Below are 20,000 nucleotides of genomic sequence, written 5' to 3' on the forward strand. Positions count from 1 at the left end.
TGTAGGACGGTGGAATAAACATTTCTTTTGAAGAGGCGAGAAATTCTCTTGTAATTTCTTTTGCAGAAGGTTCAATTAGCGAGGAGGAATTTCTTATTTTATACCATGAATACGAATCAGTGAATCCTCTTTATCCTTACTGGGAATTTGAACCATTTTGTTTAGATTCTTTGGATTCTAGCGAGTGTAAATCCGCTAAGGGGAATTGGTTCATAAACAAAAAATGCGGCTACAATTATCTCTTTTACCTTTCTTTTCTGCTTTCCTCCTGTGTCATGGTGGATTATGGATAACGCTACGTTGAGAACAAGCAAATTTTGGTTTGAGCCGCGATGTGGCCGAGTGATGTCTTTGAATGAACTCAGAATTTCGCTAGATTTTTTCATTTCAGCGATGGATAAATCAAGACAAACACAACCAAATGCACATTTAACCCATTGGGTGATCAGTTTTCAATGCATAATAAAGGAAAAGACTAAAATGGTGCCAATAAGTATGGATGAATTCCTACCGTTTTCACCGTAGATTCCACGACGAGAAACCCGGCCAAAACATACCGTCCTAGAAGCACGACGGTCAAATGTCACGGGGATTTTGCGTGACATGACACTCATCTAACCGTCCCAGTCTACCGTCGTGTACTATCTTAAAGTCCCTAATGAAGAGTGAGTCTGGGGAGATGTTCCTTTTCCATTTCATTTCGCTTGACGACAATGCAAAATCTTGAAAAAGTACGAATTCGGAGCTAAGTTTGTGTGTTTGGGCAAGGTAACATAGATGATGGAATCAGTGTCAACGCTTTGCTTGATTGAATTAGCTCTCGATCTATGCAGTGACTGGAAAAAGCTCGGTTATGTTATACGACTTGAATACAGAGATGTTGATCGGATCTGTCAAGATTACCGCAGAAATGGCGTCGCTGAACAGGCGTATAGAATGCTACGAGAGTGGCAAGCGAAGAATGGATCTAAAGCAACTTATGAAGTCTTAGGCAACGCTCTTAGAGGGACACCAGTGGAGCGCGTCGATTTAGCCGAAAAGTATTGTGATGGGGGATTTCGAGACACTTCAAATGAAGGTACAGGTACATTATTGTCCGAGATTTGGGCGCGAGATATACGACGAGCTGGGGCCGGTTGCTCTTGGCCTGGTCAGCGCTAACCTACCAAACCGTTGCTCTGGACTCCTTCAAATAGCCTTTTCTCTAGTTCCTTTAACTCTACAGTTATCCTTTCTTTCCAAGTGTTTTCTAGTTAACATTTCTTTGATCACAACCACATTTGGTAAATCACGTGACCAAAACAGTAAATGCCTAAAAACTCAGCGAGTTAAATATGTTTTCCGCAAATTTTAAACGCAAAAGTGTGAGAACATTCTAGCACAAAATCTGTAGTATAGATTTTAAAAGAAATCATTTCTCAAAATAATTATGATGTCATAAGGCCCTCCCTTGATACACTTTTCAAAATATCAGTTCCATTTTTTGTTGAAATAGAAATTCCATGCTACAGTTTACGAAAAATGATGGGACAGTTCCCATCCGGTGAAAAAGTGCCTCTTCCTTTCGTTTCCTGAGAGCTTTTACCTGTTTTGCACTGAAACGCATGGCAGAGGACTGAGACTAGTTGCGCATGCGCTTTCTGATTGAAGTGATGTCACATTTCTATTGAAAAAGTTACTTCATAGAACATCCATGGAAGTTTGCAGGGCTCTTTGACTAAAAAGCTTTCTTAGCAACCATTGTCTTTCTGTAGTTAAGTGCCACCCCCCTTAAGTGGTATCAACACCATGAGGTTTCCACGGTATTTAAGGCTGTTTGGCGCTAACCGTGCATCAAGCAACCCGGGCCTGATAATTAACAACTATTCATGGGGGCCTGCTCTCAAACATTTTGTTTTTGCCCTTTCACAGTTGTGGTGTTTCATGGTGTTTTGGTGGCTTTGGTCCAAAAATGGGGGGGGGGGGGGGGTGGCACCCTGTTCCCCTCCCCTGGATCCGACACTGTTCACCGAAGTGGAGGACTGGCTGGTGATGGATATTTACTGACCTGAATATCCACCACCAGCTATCTCCACTTTGGTGAATAGTTGTTTTAGTATATACTCAAACAGTGAGATAATATAGCACATTTATTCCTGCAAAGATTACAACATTTCCGGGCCCAAATTCCATGCAAATTGCTTGAAGGTGAATGAGTGCACATTGGATATGAGATGGTACATGTAAATAGCCAATGAGGGGCGTAGTGCCGAGTTGGCTATAACCAGTCTCATACCCAACAAGTGCGAATGGAATAATTGTTTTATTAAATTCCGTAAACTCCGAGAGTTGGAAGTACGAAATACAAGCGAGAAAATCCGTGCGAAATTGAAAAAACCTGATGAAGATGCAATGTTGTGTAATACCTTGTGGTCAGACAGTTGCAGGCTCATCACAAAAATTTTTTTGGCCTTTTGTGTACTTCTAAATGTCGGAATTGATCCAAAAATTCCACAAAAATGTTTTTTTTTTTGCTTTATTCAGAGAGAAACTTCGCTTTCCGGTGAAAATAATATAGCTTAGCAGCACTTAGCGCAATCATTTGCCATATAAGGTCAAACTAAGGTATAATGAGCTGATAACCGAGATTGACTAAACCAATCAGAGCACAAGAAATGCATTATCCGAGGTTGAGAATTTAATAACAAAGGATATCTGGAGTTTGAGTAGTTACTCAGCGCACGTGTTCAGCACCATCCACTGTTTTAGTATATACTAATAAAGGATACCACCTATTTGTTGATAATTATTTTTTACTCCCCTGTTTGTTTATTCAAGCCGTCATTTGAGAATGGAATCCTTGCCACAGGTATCATCCTAGAAACCCGGAGGGATTTCCCTCAAAATCTAAAGAACAGGTAACCACGGGCATTTAGAAATTACCCAAAATTGTACAAAATCTAGCTACGGTGTCTTGCTCCAAAATGGAGGGAATGCATTCTAAGGGGTCCAGTTTTCAAAATTATTATTGAGGAGCATACTTCTAGTAAGACCACTACAGAGCAGAGTAAATTTTGTCACCATTCTTTGAAAAGCCTGATTACTAATAATGAGTAACAGTCATTAACACAATTTAAGGCAAATTTTAAAGCATACAAAGATCCTAGCTTCAATGACCACAGAATTTGGGTAGCAGGTTGACTGAATTGTGGCAGAAGCAACTACCCCACTTGCTCCCACCTTGTGTTCCCGCATCCTTTGCCATGGGGCGAGCTGCTGTTTTTACAGGCTCTACAAACTCCTCCAAAACCCTTTCTATGCTTTGATCTTCCAAACGACGATTGAGGTGCCTGCTACTATCTAGCCTTGCTTTCCAATTCTGCAAAAACCATTGGAAACGTCTTTTTGTTGGATGAGCCTTCTTCAACCAGCCTTGTTTCCACAGCCCCTGCACAGTTCCATCGCCAAGCCTTTGCCTGCCCTGCATTGGCAGCAGGGCACACGTGGCTGGACACCCCTGGAAAGGCCATGTACGTAGAACGAGCAGTACTCTGCTGTCCATTCTCACCCATACACTGCATGTGCATTAATTTTTTGCTATCCTCCCTCCACAGGTGTGTGCTCCCTCCATGGCTTGGGTAGTCTTTGACAACTTTTTCTCCAATTTAATTTGGTTTTGCAAGCACTTGTTCACTTGGTGCAAGTACTTGTGCCGGTACTTGTGTACAATGTACTTGGTGGATTAGTACACTAAACACCTGTGTATAAGAACCCAGAATTTAAAGCCCCCTTTTCATAGGAACCTATTTAGCCTATTTAGGGAAAAAAACGTCACTGGTTGTTAAGGAAACGCCAGCGCATGCGTGATAGCAAACGCGTCGGAAGCCGGCAGAGGTCTCTCCATCCTCTCATTTTGCCTCTTCGTGAGAGACCTCTGCTAGCAGGGAAAAGTAGGTGCTGCAGGTATTCCATTTTTTGGGTTTGCAAAAGACTGCAGAAGGTGGCCCAGGCAATTCCATACCGGCAAGGTGCCAATCTTTCTTTCCAAAGGCACGCTGTCTTCTGGCCACTTTTCTGCTCGGAAGCTTCCTGTGCCCCAAGGTCCACAAAAAGCAAGTTTCATTTTGACCCCCACCCTGCAGTTTCGGCAAGCAAGTTAGAGTCCCTCCACCCTGGCACAAAAGAAAAAGATAGTCCTTGCAATACGTTTGGCTACAACTCCTTCTGCAAAGCTCTGTTTTGCCAAGAAGCAGCCACTGGCATGTATCCTTTCCCCTTCTGGCCATGGTGGAGCTGGGGCAAGGGCAAAAGTAACCCATACCTTGCTCTTTCTCCAAGTTGGACTTGGTTTCTGTCGCCCAGCACTGGAAAAAAATACTAGCAAGTGCTGCCTTGCAAGGTTGTGGCAAGTGCACCCACCCAGTTGGATGAGCAATAAATCAAAGAAATTGCTGCTTTGTGGGGACTAGTACTGGAGTCTACTGATTCTAGTTGAAAGCGGTTTGGAATTGGCACTTCGAGGCTATACAAGATTTGGAAGGCCGGCCCCCAATTCACAGACAGCCGAGGAGCTGACCCTTCTTCCCTTGGTCCAAAGGTTGCACAAAAAAGTGGACTTCCTTCTTGAAGCCCAGGATAGCCACTTAAGGACATGGAGGAAATGGAAGAAGAAGGACGTGGGGTCCTTGGAGCCCTTGAGGAATCAAATCTGTCCTTTGTAGAATAAATGGATGGGGTTGTTTCTGCTGCAAATGTAGCAAAGTCTGCAGCTGATGGAGCTTGTAGCACTTTTTGGAACCCTCTTTGCAAGTAGCGTTGTGTTTGTAGTTGGCGCAAACAAAAAGACACAGATCCTGCTGGCCCACTTGTCTCCTCCTCCTCCTCCTTCGTCTCTATACATGGACGAGAAAACACCTCGGCCTTGGCTGCTGCTACCTGGGTGAGTGTTGTTGCAAACCCTCCTTTTTGTTGAAACCAGTTTTTTTGCTGCAACGAGGTAGTGGTTGCATGCCAAAACACTAGTGGGGGTTTCTGTTGTGTGTGGGAGTTCCATGAGCCAGCTTGCATTGGCACTGTCATCCCTGTGGCTTTCCTTTTTGGTTCTCAGGGGGATTCCATTCCGGCTGGAAAATATAAGAAAGATCCCTCTCTTGTTTGAAATGGTACTTGTACCTCACCCCACCTTCTCTAATGCCATAAACATAATATTATTTTAAGATCACCTTGTAAACATCAGTATTTTTTTTGTAATGATTGCAGACTGGGGTGATTGCTCGGAAAGACTAAAGTGTGGAAAAGTATCTGATAATGAGTTGCGCCAGATAGCACATGATCTTGGGAAAGACTGGATGTGGGTTGGTCGTCTTCTTGGCCTTGATGATTCTTTTCTTGATGGTATAAAAGAAGCTAATGACGATCAGTATGAATGTTCCTATAAAATGCTCTTGAAATGGATGCAGAGAAATTCAAGTCAAGCAACCTATTGCTGGTTGGCACAGGTACTACTCCACCGAGCAGTGGGCAAGCGTCTCATCTTTGAAAAGTATTGTGTCAGAAATCAGCTGCAACAACAGAATGGTAAGTAACATTAATACCATGATACTAATTTTTGTTTATTTGCAAGGGACCAGTAATACTAGTCCTTTCAATTACCACAATTTGTAGATTACATACATGACGATCAGACTGGTTTTGCTAAAAAGCCATTTGCCCAAGAAGGGCACCTCCAGGATTCCACAACGACATTATTTTAAGATACATCCTCTTTGTAGGCTACACACTTTGAGTTGAGCTGTTTGTCTTTAAAGTTGGCTAACATAATTGGGTCTGCTGGTCCATTGATAGGATTGGGCTCGTTACCTGATTATTTTTCCTGTGTAAAAATACTCATTAAACCATAGGCAGCCCAAGTTCGCGTCACTAGAGAGCGTGTAATAATTGCAGATTGTACCAGGCTACATAGTAGCTGATGAACAATCAGAATTCTATTTACTAAGGTTGCACGAAGTATTCACTAATTGGTCTGGCCATGATAATAATATAAAACAAAGCGTTTTTCAAGCACTTCCTAAAAAAGAAAGTGTCTGATCCAAATAAGGAGTATGATCCCATAAGGCCATACGGCAATCTAAGCACGTCGGCCGTATTGAGCGCTACATAATAAAAACAATAACAGCAACCAAGCAAATGAAGGAATAAACATGATTTAATGAACTGTTTCCAAGAAGATAACAGTGAATACATCATCGCATGATTAACAAACGTCTGTGACATGAAACAGAAAAGTATCAGCGTCCATCTCCTGACCTGAATTGCCTGAAAGGGAAATCAGGACAGGAAGGTCAGGGTGAAGCAGTCTTCCTAGAGACGAGGGAGAGGTGGGAATTAGTGAATTCTTCGTGCAACCTTAATAGAATTGTGATTGTTCATCACCTACTATGTAGCCTGGTACAATCTGCAATTCTATTGCAGGTTGCACTCCAAATTCACTAATTGGTCCGTTTATAGGATGCTCTCACCATTAAGGACTGCTTTGCCAAGAGAATTAGAATATTTGGGGCAGTAGTAGAAACGATTGAATGTTGTTTCCCTTGTCCAATCAGCTGTTTATAAGATGTCCTGGACAGAGACACCTCTGTCCCTGGCAGCTGAGCTGGCTGCTCCTCGAGTTGAATGAGCTTTGAAGGTGTCAACATCAATACCCGCCTCTCTCATTATGTCCTTCAACCACCTTCCAGTGGTAGCTGAAGACACAGCTTTATGGGGGGCTTGAATGGCTAAAAATAATGGTTGGGGCCCACTTCCAACTACTCGCCAGGCCGAAGTTCTTTCCGCATAAGAATCCAGGCATGTTACAGGGCACAACTTTTTATTGTGTGGGAACGAAGGGAAAAAGAACTCCATAGATTTAGTGGCATTTCTAGTCTTTGTCAAGGCTGCCAACTGAAAAGAAACCCCTTCAGGGATACATTTCTTAAATCTGAGGTCCATAGCCCGAAGGTCAGATTGTCTCTTGGAAGCCGAGAGGGCTAAAAGCATTGCACATTTCTTTGTAAGAACACTGACTGTGAGATCCCTATCTGAGGGAAGACCCTCCAAATACTTGGTGACTAAACCAACATCCCAAGTCCCAGACTACTTGGGTTGAGGAGGGCGTGAGTTGAAGACCCCTTTCATAAACTTTCATACCAAAGGTGTTGGCCTACTGGGCACTCCTCCACTTGAGGTATGGTAGAACTTATTGCAGATCTATAAGTATTCAGGGTTGAATACTGAAGACCTGCTTGAAAAAGGTCAGATAGAAATCCTACAACCATTAATTTGTTGTTTATCACACCAGCCCAACCACTTTGACCAGCATGACTTGTACTGATTCTCAGTTGAAGTTCTCTGGGCAGCGAGGACAATGTTTGAAGCCTGTCCTGATGAGCCTTTTGCAAGACGGTCTTGTCTGATACCCTCCATCCGGCAATTGGTCACCAGTGGGTGTTCCAGACCCAGTGGTCCTATTAAGAGACCTGCGGTCGTGGGGAGGAGAATGGGGGTGGCTACTACCAGTTGGAGGAGTTGGGCATACCATGGCTGTGTTGGCCAAACTGGGCATACTAGAGTTGAGTACTAAGTTGAATGGGGGGGAAGGCATACCCTATCTCCCCTGCCCATGGTTCTATTAGGCATCGATCGCCTCCGCCTCTGGGTCGGGTTTGTAACTGTAGAACCTGGGAAGCTGGTGATTGGTTCTGCTTGCAAAAAGGTCAATCGTACATCGACCTAGATCCCGCATTAGCATCTGAAAGGATTTTTGTTTCAGGTGCCAATCGGAAGAATTGGGTTTGGCGCGTGATTCCTTGTCTGCTATTGTATTGAGGTGACCTGGAATGTGTTTGGCCCTCAGAGTGATTCACCTTTGTAGACACCAACCCCAGAGGTGTCTTGCATAATGATCGAGGAGACACCTTTTGGCACCCCCCTTTTTGTTGATGTAGGCAATAGTTGTTGTATTGCCTATTTGAATCAATACATGAACATTTTGCAGTTCCTTGGTGAATGCTTTCACTGCAAATGATGCTGCTAGTAGCTCTTTTCAGTTGATATGAAGACTGCATTCCTCCCTTGTCCATGTTCCCCTCGTGTCTACCCCATTGCACACTGCTCCCCACCCTGAATTGGAGGCATCCAATTGAATCATTACCGGTAGATGCGGAAGGGAATTCCGAATGGGGCATCCATTTGCAAGGTGAAGATTGTCTACCCACCACCTGAGGTCCTCTAGGGCATGGGGATCCAAAGGTATGTCTAAGTTGTTGACTATCTGGGGGGGTGTGTTGCTGTTCTTCAAATGTTAGATCCCCCGATACTGAAGGGGGGCTTGAAGAACTGCAGTTTTGCAGGAAGTTAACTTTCCTATTATATGAGAGAGTTGACTTAGAGAGGTGACTTGACTGCTGTGGCGACACTCTTTCTGAATAACTTACAGCAACTTTCCCGTCTGGGAGGAGAAACCTCATGGTTGTGGAGTCCACGATGATTCCCAGGAATTCGATGATCTGTACAGGAACAAAATTAATATGGATTTCTCCATGTTGATCAGAAATCCTAAATTCTCCAGAATTGATTTCAGAATGATGATATCTGTTCTGGCACCCTCTAAGGTGCTGTTCGTAATGAGCATATCGTCCAGATAAACTATTTTCCGGACACCCATCTTTGTTAGAATCCCTGTTACTGGTTGAGTAGAGGTGGTGAAGATGCGTGGGGCCAATGTCAGCCCGAATGGAAGACACGTGAATTGCCATGGAACTGAAAGCGGATGAATTTCTGAGACTGCCTGTGAAGGGGGACCCAAAATAAGCGTCCTTCAGGTCGAGTTTGCACATGAAATCCCCTGGTCTCAATAGGTCCGCAACTGCTTTTAAGTCTTCCATCTTGAAGTGGCAGTATTCCACATAGTTGTTGAACCTGGAAAGGTTGATTACTGGGTGTTGACTTGACCCTCCCTTCTTCTCCACAGGAAAAAGGTTGCTGTAAAATCCCACCCAAGGATTGAGAGCAACTTCTATGATCGCCCCCTAGGCTTATTATTTCTTCCTGTACTAGGGAAGTCTGTGGTGGAGACAGTACAGGGGGGGGGGGGGGGGGGAAGGGGGAAGGGAGGTTGGTTTGCCGAGGATGGTTTAACAGTTCTATTTCTTAACCCAGTGTATGGTCTGTAGAACCCATGGGTCTTGTGTAATTATCTGCCAGTTCTGGGCAAAAAACTACAACTTCCCTGCCACCTTTTGAGGGTGAAGTTCCCTTGGTGGGGCATGAAAATGGAAAATCATATCTACAGGGATTACCTTGGAACCTGAGCTGGTTTGTTGGCGGCCATTTGCATTGAAGTTTTCTTCCTGAAATTCTTGTGACGGATTGATCTGGATAATCCCTTGCCGGTTCCCGTTTTCCCCAGAAGGGAGCCTTCCAAAAAGGCTGGTGCTCATGGGAAGAAAGGTTCCTGGGCTTGGTAGAGCCAGACGACGATTTGAATGAATTCGTTTTGGCCTGTTTGTATGGAGGCTTGGATTTGTTGGGGTTTGAGTTCTTTTTGGACTGGACTGCCTTAGATACCTTTTCTGCCAGGTCGCCTACAAAGTTAAGCTCAGACGCTTTACTTTCCCCAAAAACGTATGTCTGCTTGGGATCAGATTGTTTTGCTAACTGAGTGACATCAGTAATATTGCAATGTTTCGCAATCTCTTGCCTGCGTTGCTTGTTGACTGAAGCTATTCCATGACCCAATAGTTGAAGGCTCTTAAGAACAAGGTCTATTGCCGACGACTCGGTTACAGAGCTAGGGTCAGATTGAAGGTGCTGGAGTGAAATGCATAAGGGTCCAGCAGAATCCATGTAATTGCGCATGGTCAGCTGGAGGTTCTGCTCCCATCGAAAATGGCCAAGAGTTCTTTTCCCCCAACCAAGACCAGTGCTGGTACATCCGGCTTGGGGAATTGCTTACAAATTTCTGAGTGGCTCTTGTCTTCCAACGGAGTTCTAACCCTAAATATCAAGGATGTCCTTAAGTTGTTTACCTCATGTCCACAAGGAGTACTTCGAGTTGGAAGAACCTGACAAGGGAGGAACATCCGTTGAAACTGGTACTTTACCAGCGCGTGCAAATTCCTTTTTAGCGTCCCGAAGAGCTGACTGAAAGGGATCTGCACGATCCTCGACTGGAGCGGACTGGTGGCAGGTCGTTCGTTTGGTAGAAAATTCACTGGGAGCGCGAACACTCAAGGCCACATTCGCGGGATTCTGCGAACACGAGGCTGGAAAGCCTCCCAGCCTGAGACAAACAGAGCCCAAATCTTCCGGCTCTTTCGCCCCGGTGTCAGTGGGACTGTTGTTAGGCTCAAGAGACTCCTGTCGAGAACCTTTTCGAGCCTTCTTTGGCGAGGATGATTCAGCATTATCAGGATTATCTCCACCATGAGATGAACTATGCCGTTGTTGCGCCAAATTTGGAGTCCCGTTGTCTGAGCTGTTTTCAAGATAGGTTTGTTGAGCGGACTAACGCTCTCAGGTTCTGAATATTCTGAACCTAACATATCTTGGAAGACTTGGAAGACTCTCCCTATCCAAATGAGAGGTGAACGATAAAAACTGTCTTGCTGTCGCTTTCCAAAGCGAAATATGGCCGACGTGCTTAGATTTCCGTATGGCCTTATGGGATTGTACTCCTTATTTGGATCAGGCACTTCCCTTTTTAGGAAGTGCTTTAAAAACGCTTTGTTTTATATTATTGTCGTGGCAAGACCAATTAGTGAATTCGGAGTGCAACCTGCAATAGAATTAATTACTATTGGGAAGATGACCTTTGAGTGCAAGCAGTATTGGGTTACAGGCAGCCGTTGAGAATTTAAACGTGTTATAAGACTTTGCATGGGAAATAAAATACCGTCGATTATGAAGCCTAATAAAACGCTCAATTTAACGTTCATTCAATAAAATGAATAAAACTGACTCACCTCTGGTGTATTCTTGTGCGTTTTGGTGCTTATTTTACCGTTTCGGCATTCCGTGAAATCACTGTCATTCCCGTCCTAAGACGAAGTCAAGGCAGCACACTTAGACTTCGACCGTAAGCTTGCGTAGTCAGCGCAGAGGCCGTTTGCACCTCGAACGTCCATCCCAGCCACGATTTTTTCACACAAAGCTAAAGCCCCATCATTTGTGAACCTCGGTGAATGTTTTGCCGTCAAGAATCCCCACGCACTTGGCTGGAAATGAGCATTTTCTGCTTCCGATTCCACGATACATGTAACTGATGATTTTAACAGCTGATGATTATGAAAATGGTAACGGAGCTTGGGTCCGAGGTCACATTAACTCCACCCGATGAGGTTCAGTCATTTCATGTACAACACTTACCCCATCCCCACAGCGGCTTCTCGAACAGCTCCATTATTACGAGCGACGCTGTAGGGATGGGGAAAGTGTTGTACATGAAATGACTGTACCTTAGTGGGTGGAGTTAATTTTACCTCAGACCCAAGCTCCGTGACCATTTTCATAATCATCAGCTGTTAAAATCATCAGCTATCGTGGAATTGGAAGCAGAAAATGCTCATTTCCAGCCAAGTGCGTGGGGATTTTTGACGATGAAACATTCACTGAGGTTCGCAAATGATGGGACTTAAAGTGCCCCTAACCCCAAAATATTTTTTCGCTAAGATGAACCGTTGCACCTGTTCGAAACGCATTGCGGCCATTTTTTTCATTTTTCTAACAAATCCTGCCATTTTATAGGCTTCGAAAGTTGCGAAAATCCAAGCATCTTTTGTTCACGACCGAGTCAGAAGGGGAGTGGGCCTATTCCTGATGTGACGTCACAAACTGATTTACATTGCATTAACTCTTTGTAAAAATGCATGCAAAGTAGATTGTGACGTCACATCAGGAATAGAGCCACTCCCCTTCTGACTCGGTCGTGAACACAAGATGTTTGGATTCTCGCAACTTTCGAAGCCTATAAAATGGCAGGATTTGTTAGAAAAAGGAAAAAATGGCCGCAATGCGTCTCGAACAGGTGCAAAGATTCATTTTAGCGAAAAAAATATTTTGAAGTTACGGGCACTTTAAGCTTTGCGTGAAAAAATCCTGGCTGGGATGGATTTTCGAGGCGCAAATGGCCTCTGAGCTGACTGTGCAAGCTTACGGTCAAAATCTTAATAGTTTGCTGCCTTGACTTCGTCTTAGGATGGGAATGACAGCGATTTCACGGAATGCCCGAAACGGTAAAATAATCACCAAAACGCACAAGAATACACCAGGGGTGAGCCAGTTTTTATTCATTTTATTGAATGAACATTAAATTGAGTGTTTTTTTAGGCTTCATAATCGACGGTATTTTATTTCCCATACAAAGTCTTATAACGCGTTTAAATTCTCAATGGCTGCCTGTAACCCAATGCCGCTTGCACTCAAAGGTCATCTTCCCACTAGTAATTAATTATTACAGGCTCTGTAGTGACGCGAACTTAGGCTGCCTATGATTAAACAGCTGCAGAAATCCAAACTATAGCCAATTCTAGTTTTCATTATCATCACCGCATCAAGGCTGTCATGAAATAAACCAATAAAGAATAATTTGATTTAAATAACACTGGATCGCTTTGTCCTTTTCCATACCCCAAATACCAATAAGGTGCGGGATTGAGGAAAACCACCTTGCATCTCATTTGCACCTCATTAAAAAGCAAAAGAGCATCATTTTATCATGTCTAGTTCCTTTAAAAACTGAATTAATTTTATGCAATCCAAACTCAGATCCTGACGTCCAAGTTATGCATGACAGCCATATAGTGAGATGCTGACGCATTCTGAGGAAGTGTCAATCAAGAAGTGTCCCGTGAAGGCCATGTTCTCAATGCCTAACACCATTAAGCTGCAGTGCTCGAAATTAGGGGTCGTCCAGTCGTCCAAGACGACCAGAAAACCAGAAAGTTTACCAGAAAAAGCCTGGTTACTCGAGAGAAAAACAAACCAACCCAGCCGAAAATGAAAAATGAATTAATCAAAAGCAGCACCCGACTGTCAAACTTGTCTGTTTTCCATTGTCAACGTCAAATACTTGCATGCAGTAATTAATTTGCCGCAGCTCAGCATTTTCCCGTGTTTCGATCATCTGTACCTTTTACAAAACATCAGAGAGGAACAAAACATCCGAGAGGAAAATGCGAGACAATTAATATACCACAAACATGTAGGCGATGGAGATCACAGATGCCATTTTGAAAATGTTGCACACTTCAAGAACTATAGAATATTCAAGCTCTATCGCCATTGATTGCATCACAACATGGCATGCATTAATTGTGGGGGCAACTAAGGATTTATCAGGACATCCAAATTCACAGGAGCACAGCTTTTTTTATTTGAGCACTACTTGCTCAAGGCCATTTTAAAATGATTTTATTCTGCTCAGCCAAAGAGAATATTATTACAGTAACCGTACTCTCAATGGGCCACATTTGAAAATACCATAAATTTTATACTCTTTGTTTGTGCCTCTGAATTTTGCATAAGCATTGTTTCCAGTTACTCTTTGGACTTACAATGGGCCCAACTGAAGAGAAAACAAAAGCAATGCTTATGCAAAATTTGGAGGGACAAACAAAGAATACTATGGTATTTTCGAAAGTGGCCCACTGAGCCTAAAGAAGCAATTTAAGAGCTAATATTATTCAGGGATTACCTAATTCAAGTGCACCTAACCTCAAATATTTTCTTTTGAAAAAGTGAAATGTCTAACATAATAATACAGTATTTTACCTGTGCTTCTCTACTTTTTACCTTAAAAAGACCTAATGCGGTACGAGAGAGTTTACAACAAAGCTGTCATTCATTTGTCCCATGGCCAAGCTAGTGAGAGGTATGGGTCTATTCCTTCAATGATGTCAAGAACTAATTTACATTGCCAAAGTTCTTTCAAAACTATAATGCAAATTAGTTTATGACATCATCGAAGGAATATGCCCAAGCCTCTCACAACCTCGGCCACAGGACAAGCGATTGCCAGTGTTACAGCGATAGAACTGATTAATTAGTACCGGAAACGCACAAAGCTTTGATTGACATTTTAAGAGAATTCATTTTAGTGACTAAGGCTTAAGTTTCAGATCAGTTAATAGCACGTGTTTGAAAGGACATGAGTCAGTCGCTAACCAGTTTCAGTAGTTTAAGTCGCTAACCAGTTTCAGCAGTTTTAAACCGTCGAGTTGTTCAGTTTCAAGAGTTCGTAGTTTACGGAAACCCGCCACAGAAGTAAGTTTAGTTCAGTCTTTTATTTTGATTCTTTTCTGTTCATTTGCTCAGAGATTTCGCGTATTCAAATATCTCAGTAATTGTTATGTAATTTTGTTCATTTCAGATCGAATAATTATCATAGTGAATAAAGCATTGATTATACGATACACGGTTTCTTCCGTAAACTTTTCAAGCCGTCGATTCTCCAACTGTCCACTTCATTCGATTTCTCCGCTAACCTGGAGGTCACGAGGAGTTCGACATGTCAGAAGCTCTTAAAGAGGCAAAGGTCACCCGCCGAAATGGAAAAGCAGCGCTAACCAGGGCTGGAAAATCCCTTCGACACACAATCGAAAGCAAACGTCCAGCTACCGAGGTAAGAGAGTCACTTGCTAAAGTTCAGGAGGCATACGAGAAGCTCACTCAGAAGCATGAAGAATTAACAAAATTGATTGAAGATGATCAAGAATTTGAGAAAGAGGAAATGTGGCTCGAAGAGTGTCAAGAAATGTTTATGAGAGTAGAGGTTCAGGCAAAAGAGTACATTGATGAAACAGAAACAGTAAAGAGTATTTCAGTTAGTACGAAAGATGATATTTTAAACGATGTTGTTGGAACTTATCCTGGTTCAGCAAGTCCACCACAAAACAACAGTGGAATGTTAGGAATGCAGTCGGGTGGAAACCAAAGTATTATCACTTCCGCTAGTAACACCTCAGTTGTGAATAATCAAGAAAATAATCAAAATACCGCTGGTGATTCGTGTGGCTTTAAAATGGAGAAACCAAAGATGCCTAAATTCTCCGGAGACGTTAGAGAGTATGCAATATTTAAGGCAGACTTTAAACACGTGATTGAATCGAAGTACAGCACGCGCGATGCCATCACTTTTCTGCGCACGTGTCTCCAAGGCAAACCGCTTGAGTTAATTAAGGGAATAGGGACAGATTACACCGCAGCATGGGAATATCTGGACTCAATTTATGGCGATCCTAGAGTTGTCTCTGCCACCATCATGCAAGATGTAGTTAAGTTTAAGCCACTCCGAGACGGCGAAGATGCTCAATTTTGCGACTTAGTCCACCTTGTAAAACGATGTTACAACACGTTGAAAGAGATTGGAGTTCCAGGTGACATGGATAACAGTCACATGTTGTCATTATTTGAAAAGAAAATGTGTGCCGATGACAGAAAAGTCTGGTCGAGACATCTAGAAAAGAACGGCGAGCCGGCGACTCTCCATCATCTGATGACGTGGATGACCACTGAAATGAAGTCGCGTATGCAAGCCACCGCGCCCCTCAGGACAAGTAGCACTCATCACGCAGTTAATTACGTAACTAAAGGAAATGAAGAACGAAACAAAGTATCAACCTTTAAATGTTGGCTGTGTAAAAGTTCAACTCACTGGCCAGATCAGTGCCTGAAATTTGCTGCGTTAAGTCAAGATGAGCGTTTAAATGCCGCCAAGGAGAACCTCGCCTGTTTTAGCTGCCTTAAAAGAGCAGGTAGAGAACATAGAATGTCCAACTGTAGCAGAAGAACACAATGTACAGAAACGGCGAACGGCAAGCAATGCAAATACTACCATCATCCTCTGCTGCACAAGAATGCAGACGTCAGAGTAAGCATCTCTTCAGTTCTGGATAGTCAAGATGCATTACTACCGATTATCTCAGCAGAAATAGGAGGGCAGGGATTATACAAGCGTGGAAATGTACTTCTCGACTCTGGAGCTCAACTAAGTCTGATTCATATGGAGACAGCAGAGAGTCTTGGACTAGACGGGAAGAACGTTTCAATTACCATAACCAAAATAGGCGGAGAAGAGGAGCAGATGAAGACAAAAGAGTTCAAGGTCCAACTAACCTCTCTAGTTAACAGGAGAAGTTTCGTTGTGAAGGCAATAGGGATTCCCCGAATAAGCGATGACATTGCTGGAATTTCGAAGGAGGATGCTGCAAAAATGTCACTTCTGACGAAAGAGAAGATTTATCGAGGCTCAGGTCCAGTGGACCTACTTATTGGTATAGACCACGTCCAAATGCACACTGGCGAGACGAGACAATCAGAACATCTGGTGGCCAGGAATTCACCGCTTGGATGGGTGGTATTTGGGGCAACAACCAGCAAAAATCAAGAAACAAGTAGAATATTTCTCGTCAGCTACACCGTTCCTGTTGATCTGTCAGAATTTTGGTCCACAGAATCCATGGGAGTAGCAGTGAAACCCTGTGTCTGCTCAGCGGATAAGTTAACCCAGTCAGAACGAGAAGAAACAAGAATGATACAAAACTCCTGCAAGAAAGTGGGAAATCAATGGATGATTCCCTATCCGTGGAAAACGGATCCCAAGTTTCTCCCCAATAACCGGTCACAAGCTATGAAAAAGTTAGAAACAACAGAGCGCCGATTAATGAAGAACCAAGCGAACGCTAAAGCATATAACGAGCAGATGCAAGAGATGGAAGTAATGAATTTTTCTAGAAAGTTAACATACGCGGAATTAACAGAATACACTGGTCCTGTGCATTACATCTCTCATCACGAGGTTTTGAGACCAGATAAAAAGAGCACGCCTATAAGAATTGTCTTCAATTCGTCCTCGGTATATCAAGGCCACCGACTGAACGACTGTTGGTTAAAGGGACCGGACCTGTTAAACAGTATTTTTGGGGTCGTTCTGCGCTTTAGAGAAAATCAAGTAGCCATCAGTGGTGACATATCCAAGATGTACCACAGAATTCTGATACCAGAGGAAGACCAGCACGTACATCGATTCCTGTGGAGGAGTATGGAGATAGATCGAAAGCCTGACACCTACGTGAAGACCGTTTTGACGTTTGGTGACAAACCAGCGCCAGCTATGGCACAGATAGCCTTGAGAAAAACAGCAGCAGAAGGAAAAAATCACAGTCCGAGTGCAGCAAAGACACTGAAAGAAAACAGCTACATGGACGACATTCTGGACTCAGTGCAAACTGTGTCAGAAGCCCGGCAGCTGACGACGGAAATTGATGAGGTGTTAGCCAAAGGTGGTTTTAGAATTAAAGAATGGCTATCAAATAGAGATTTAAAGGACACTGGCGATAAACAGAATGAAGAAGTGAACGTTCCTAATGGACCAGGAGAGGATAAGGTCTTAGGCATTGTGTGGAACTCTACCGAAGATTCCTTTAAGTTCAAAGTGAAATCTGAAACCATAGACTGCCTGAACTCAAGCGAATGGACAAAGAGAAGTATCCTCAGTCAAATAGCAAGAATCTATGATCCTGTTGGCTTCGCAGCAGCTTTTCTGATACGAGCTAAGATTGGCTTTCAAGAGCTATGGCAGCAAGGATATGAGTGGGACCAAGACCTCCCTTCAGCAGTGCAAAAGAAGTGGCTCAGTCTTTTCAAGGAAATGAAAGAGCTTAATGAAGTTTCCTTTCCAAGAAGTTTATCCCCACCGGAACCCGCAGATTCCCAACCGACACTTTGTGTCTTTGCAGACGCATCTCAAGACGCATTTGGCGCATGTGCTTACATCAGATGGGCAGTAGAGAAGGGTGAATTTGACATCAGATTCATAGCAGCCAAGTCAAGAGTAGCTCCCCTCAAACAGATCACAATCCCGCGGCTTGAGCTACAAGCGGCTGTATTAGCTTCCAGATTACAAGCCACAATCAAGGAAGAGTCTCGTTTCCAGTTCAAAGAAACCGTCATCTTTACCGACAGTGCCATCGTGTTAGCATGGGTTCGTGGCAAGATCAGGCGTTACAAACCGTTTGTCTCTAGCAGAATAGGAGAAATTCAAAGTCAAACCGACCCAGCACAGTGGAAGCATATCCCAAGCCGACACAACGTAGCAGATGATGTCTCGCGTGGTATAGTGGTTATAAGCCTAAAGAACAGTGGCCCCAGAGCGAACCAGAGCCGAACCAAGAAGAAGTAGAGAAGGAATGTAGAGAAGCTCATCGGTGCGGACATCCCGGGATAGCGACAACAGTAGCTAAAACGAGAACAAACTATTGGATAGTGCGAGGTCACGACCTTGCAAAAGCAGTCAAGTACAAGTGTGTTTTTTGCAGAGAAATGGAACCGAAGACAGAAACGCAGATCATGGCCGACCTACCTCCACACCGAACGGCACCAGACACCCCGCCATTTCATTATACGTCGTGCGATTATTTCGGTCCCTTCACGGTAAAAATTGGAAGAAACAAAACGGCGAAGTACTATGGAGTTATTTTCACATGCCTCAACACCAGAGCCGTCCATCTAGAAATAGCTACTGACTGTTCTACCATGGAATTCATTCAAACGCTTCGCAGATTTTTTTCCATCAGAGGTTACCCCGCTATGATGATAAGCGACAACGGAACGCAGATGGTAGGAGCTCAAAGGGAACTCCGCAAGATGATTGAAGGATGGGACATTGCAACACTTCGAGAATATTGTGCCGATAAAGGAATGCAGTGGAAGTTTACAACCCCAGGAGCACCACACCAGAATGGTTGCGCAGAGGCTCTTGTAAAAAGTTGCAAGACCGCTATAAAGAAAGCAGTGGGAAATCACACCTTGACGCCTTTTGAATTGTATACGTGTCTTTTAGAAGTTGCTAACCTAGTCAATCAACGTCCGATTGGCCGAGTTCCAAATGATCCAGACGATGGAGCTTATTTATGTCCGAACGATATGCTGTTAGGTAGAGCGTCTTCTCAAGTTCCGCAGGGCCCATTCAGTGAGACAAGGAACCCAAGGAAAAGAGTAGAGTTCATCCAGCAGATTGTGGACTCCTTCTGGAGAAGGTGGACAAGAGATGTGTTCCCCTTGTTAGTACCACGGAGGAGGTGGAACGTAGACAGACGTAACGTTTGTGTTGACGACTTTGTCATGGTGCAAGATTCGAATGCATTGAGAGGAAAATGGATTACCGGACGGGTAATAGAAGTGTACCCAGGACAGGACGGAAAAGTCAGGAACGTGAAAGTAAAAACACCAACTGGCGAATATTCAAGACCTATCACGAAGATAGCAGTAGTGCAACCAGCCGAAGGCTTTGAGTAAGATGAAGAACGCTTCCTTCATCGGGGCGGAGGAAATGTTACAGCGATAGAACTGATTAATTAGTACCGGAAACGCACAAAGCTTTGATTGACATTTTAAGAGAATTCATTTTAGTGACTAAGGCTTAAGTTTCAGATCAGTTAATAGCACGTGTTTGAAAGGACATGAGTCAGTCGCTAACCAGTTTCAGTAGTTTAAGTCGCTAACCAGTTTCAGCAGTTTTAAACCGTCGAGTTGTTCAGTTTCAAGAGTTCGTAGTTTACGGAAACCCGCCACAGAAGTAAGTTTAGTTCAGTCTTTTATTTTGATTCTTTTCTGTTCATTTGCTCAGAGATTTCGCGTATTCAAATATCTCAGTAATTGTTATGTAATTTTGTTCATTTCAGATCGAATAATTATCATAGTGAATAAAGCATTGATTATACGATACACGGTTTCTTCCGCAGACTTTTCAAGCCGTCGATACTCCAACTGTCCAGCCAGCATCTTTCTCTTGCATACCTTATAAGCCGCATTAAAAAGTAAAATCTAGAAAAGCGAAGGTATATGTGTTTGGTATTTAACTTTTTCTCAAGAAAAAAATTCGAAGTTAGGTGCACTTTAATGTTGGCCATTATTAACTTTCTTCCTTGCAAGCTGACAAACAGAAGCAAGCAACTGTTACAGCAAATCACCCTAAAGACTACGGT

The 20,000-nt window shown here is 43.4% G+C and overlaps 3 protein-coding genes across 3 annotated transcripts in view; all 3 read left to right on the plus strand.

Moving 5' to 3' along the window:
• Positions 1-657: 657 nt before the first annotated feature.
• LOC138005074 (uncharacterized) overlaps positions 658-20,000 on the plus strand; it is a 22,287-nt gene continuing 2,944 nt past the window's right edge. Inside the window, exons 1-2 of the mRNA XM_068851365.1 lie at positions 658-1,078; positions 5,239-5,556. Of these exons, the coding sequence (XP_068707466.1) occupies positions 778-1,078; positions 5,239-5,556 (619 nt within the window). The 5' untranslated portion in view covers positions 658-777. The remainder of the gene's footprint in view (positions 1,079-5,238; positions 5,557-20,000) is intronic.
• LOC138005059 (uncharacterized) lies at positions 13,942-18,339 on the plus strand. The gene has a single exon (XM_068851351.1). The coding sequence runs from the start codon at positions 14,525-14,527 to the stop codon at positions 18,194-18,196; it is 3,672 nt and encodes a 1,223-aa protein (XP_068707452.1). The 5' UTR covers positions 13,942-14,524; the 3' UTR covers positions 18,197-18,339.
• LOC138005066 (uncharacterized) overlaps positions 18,207-20,000 on the plus strand; it is a 2,685-nt gene continuing 891 nt past the window's right edge. Inside the window, exon 1 of the mRNA XM_068851356.1 lies at positions 18,207-20,000. This exon is cut by the window's right edge and continues 891 nt beyond it. Coding sequence (XP_068707457.1) covers positions 18,337-19,311 — 975 coding nt within the window. The 5' untranslated portion in view covers positions 18,207-18,336 and the 3' untranslated portion in view covers positions 19,312-20,000.

This window comes from Montipora foliosa, chromosome 1 (genome assembly GCF_036669935.1).
Source record: "Montipora foliosa isolate CH-2021 chromosome 1, ASM3666993v2, whole genome shotgun sequence".
NCBI classification, from domain to species: Eukaryota; Metazoa; Cnidaria; class Anthozoa; order Scleractinia; family Acroporidae; genus Montipora; species Montipora foliosa.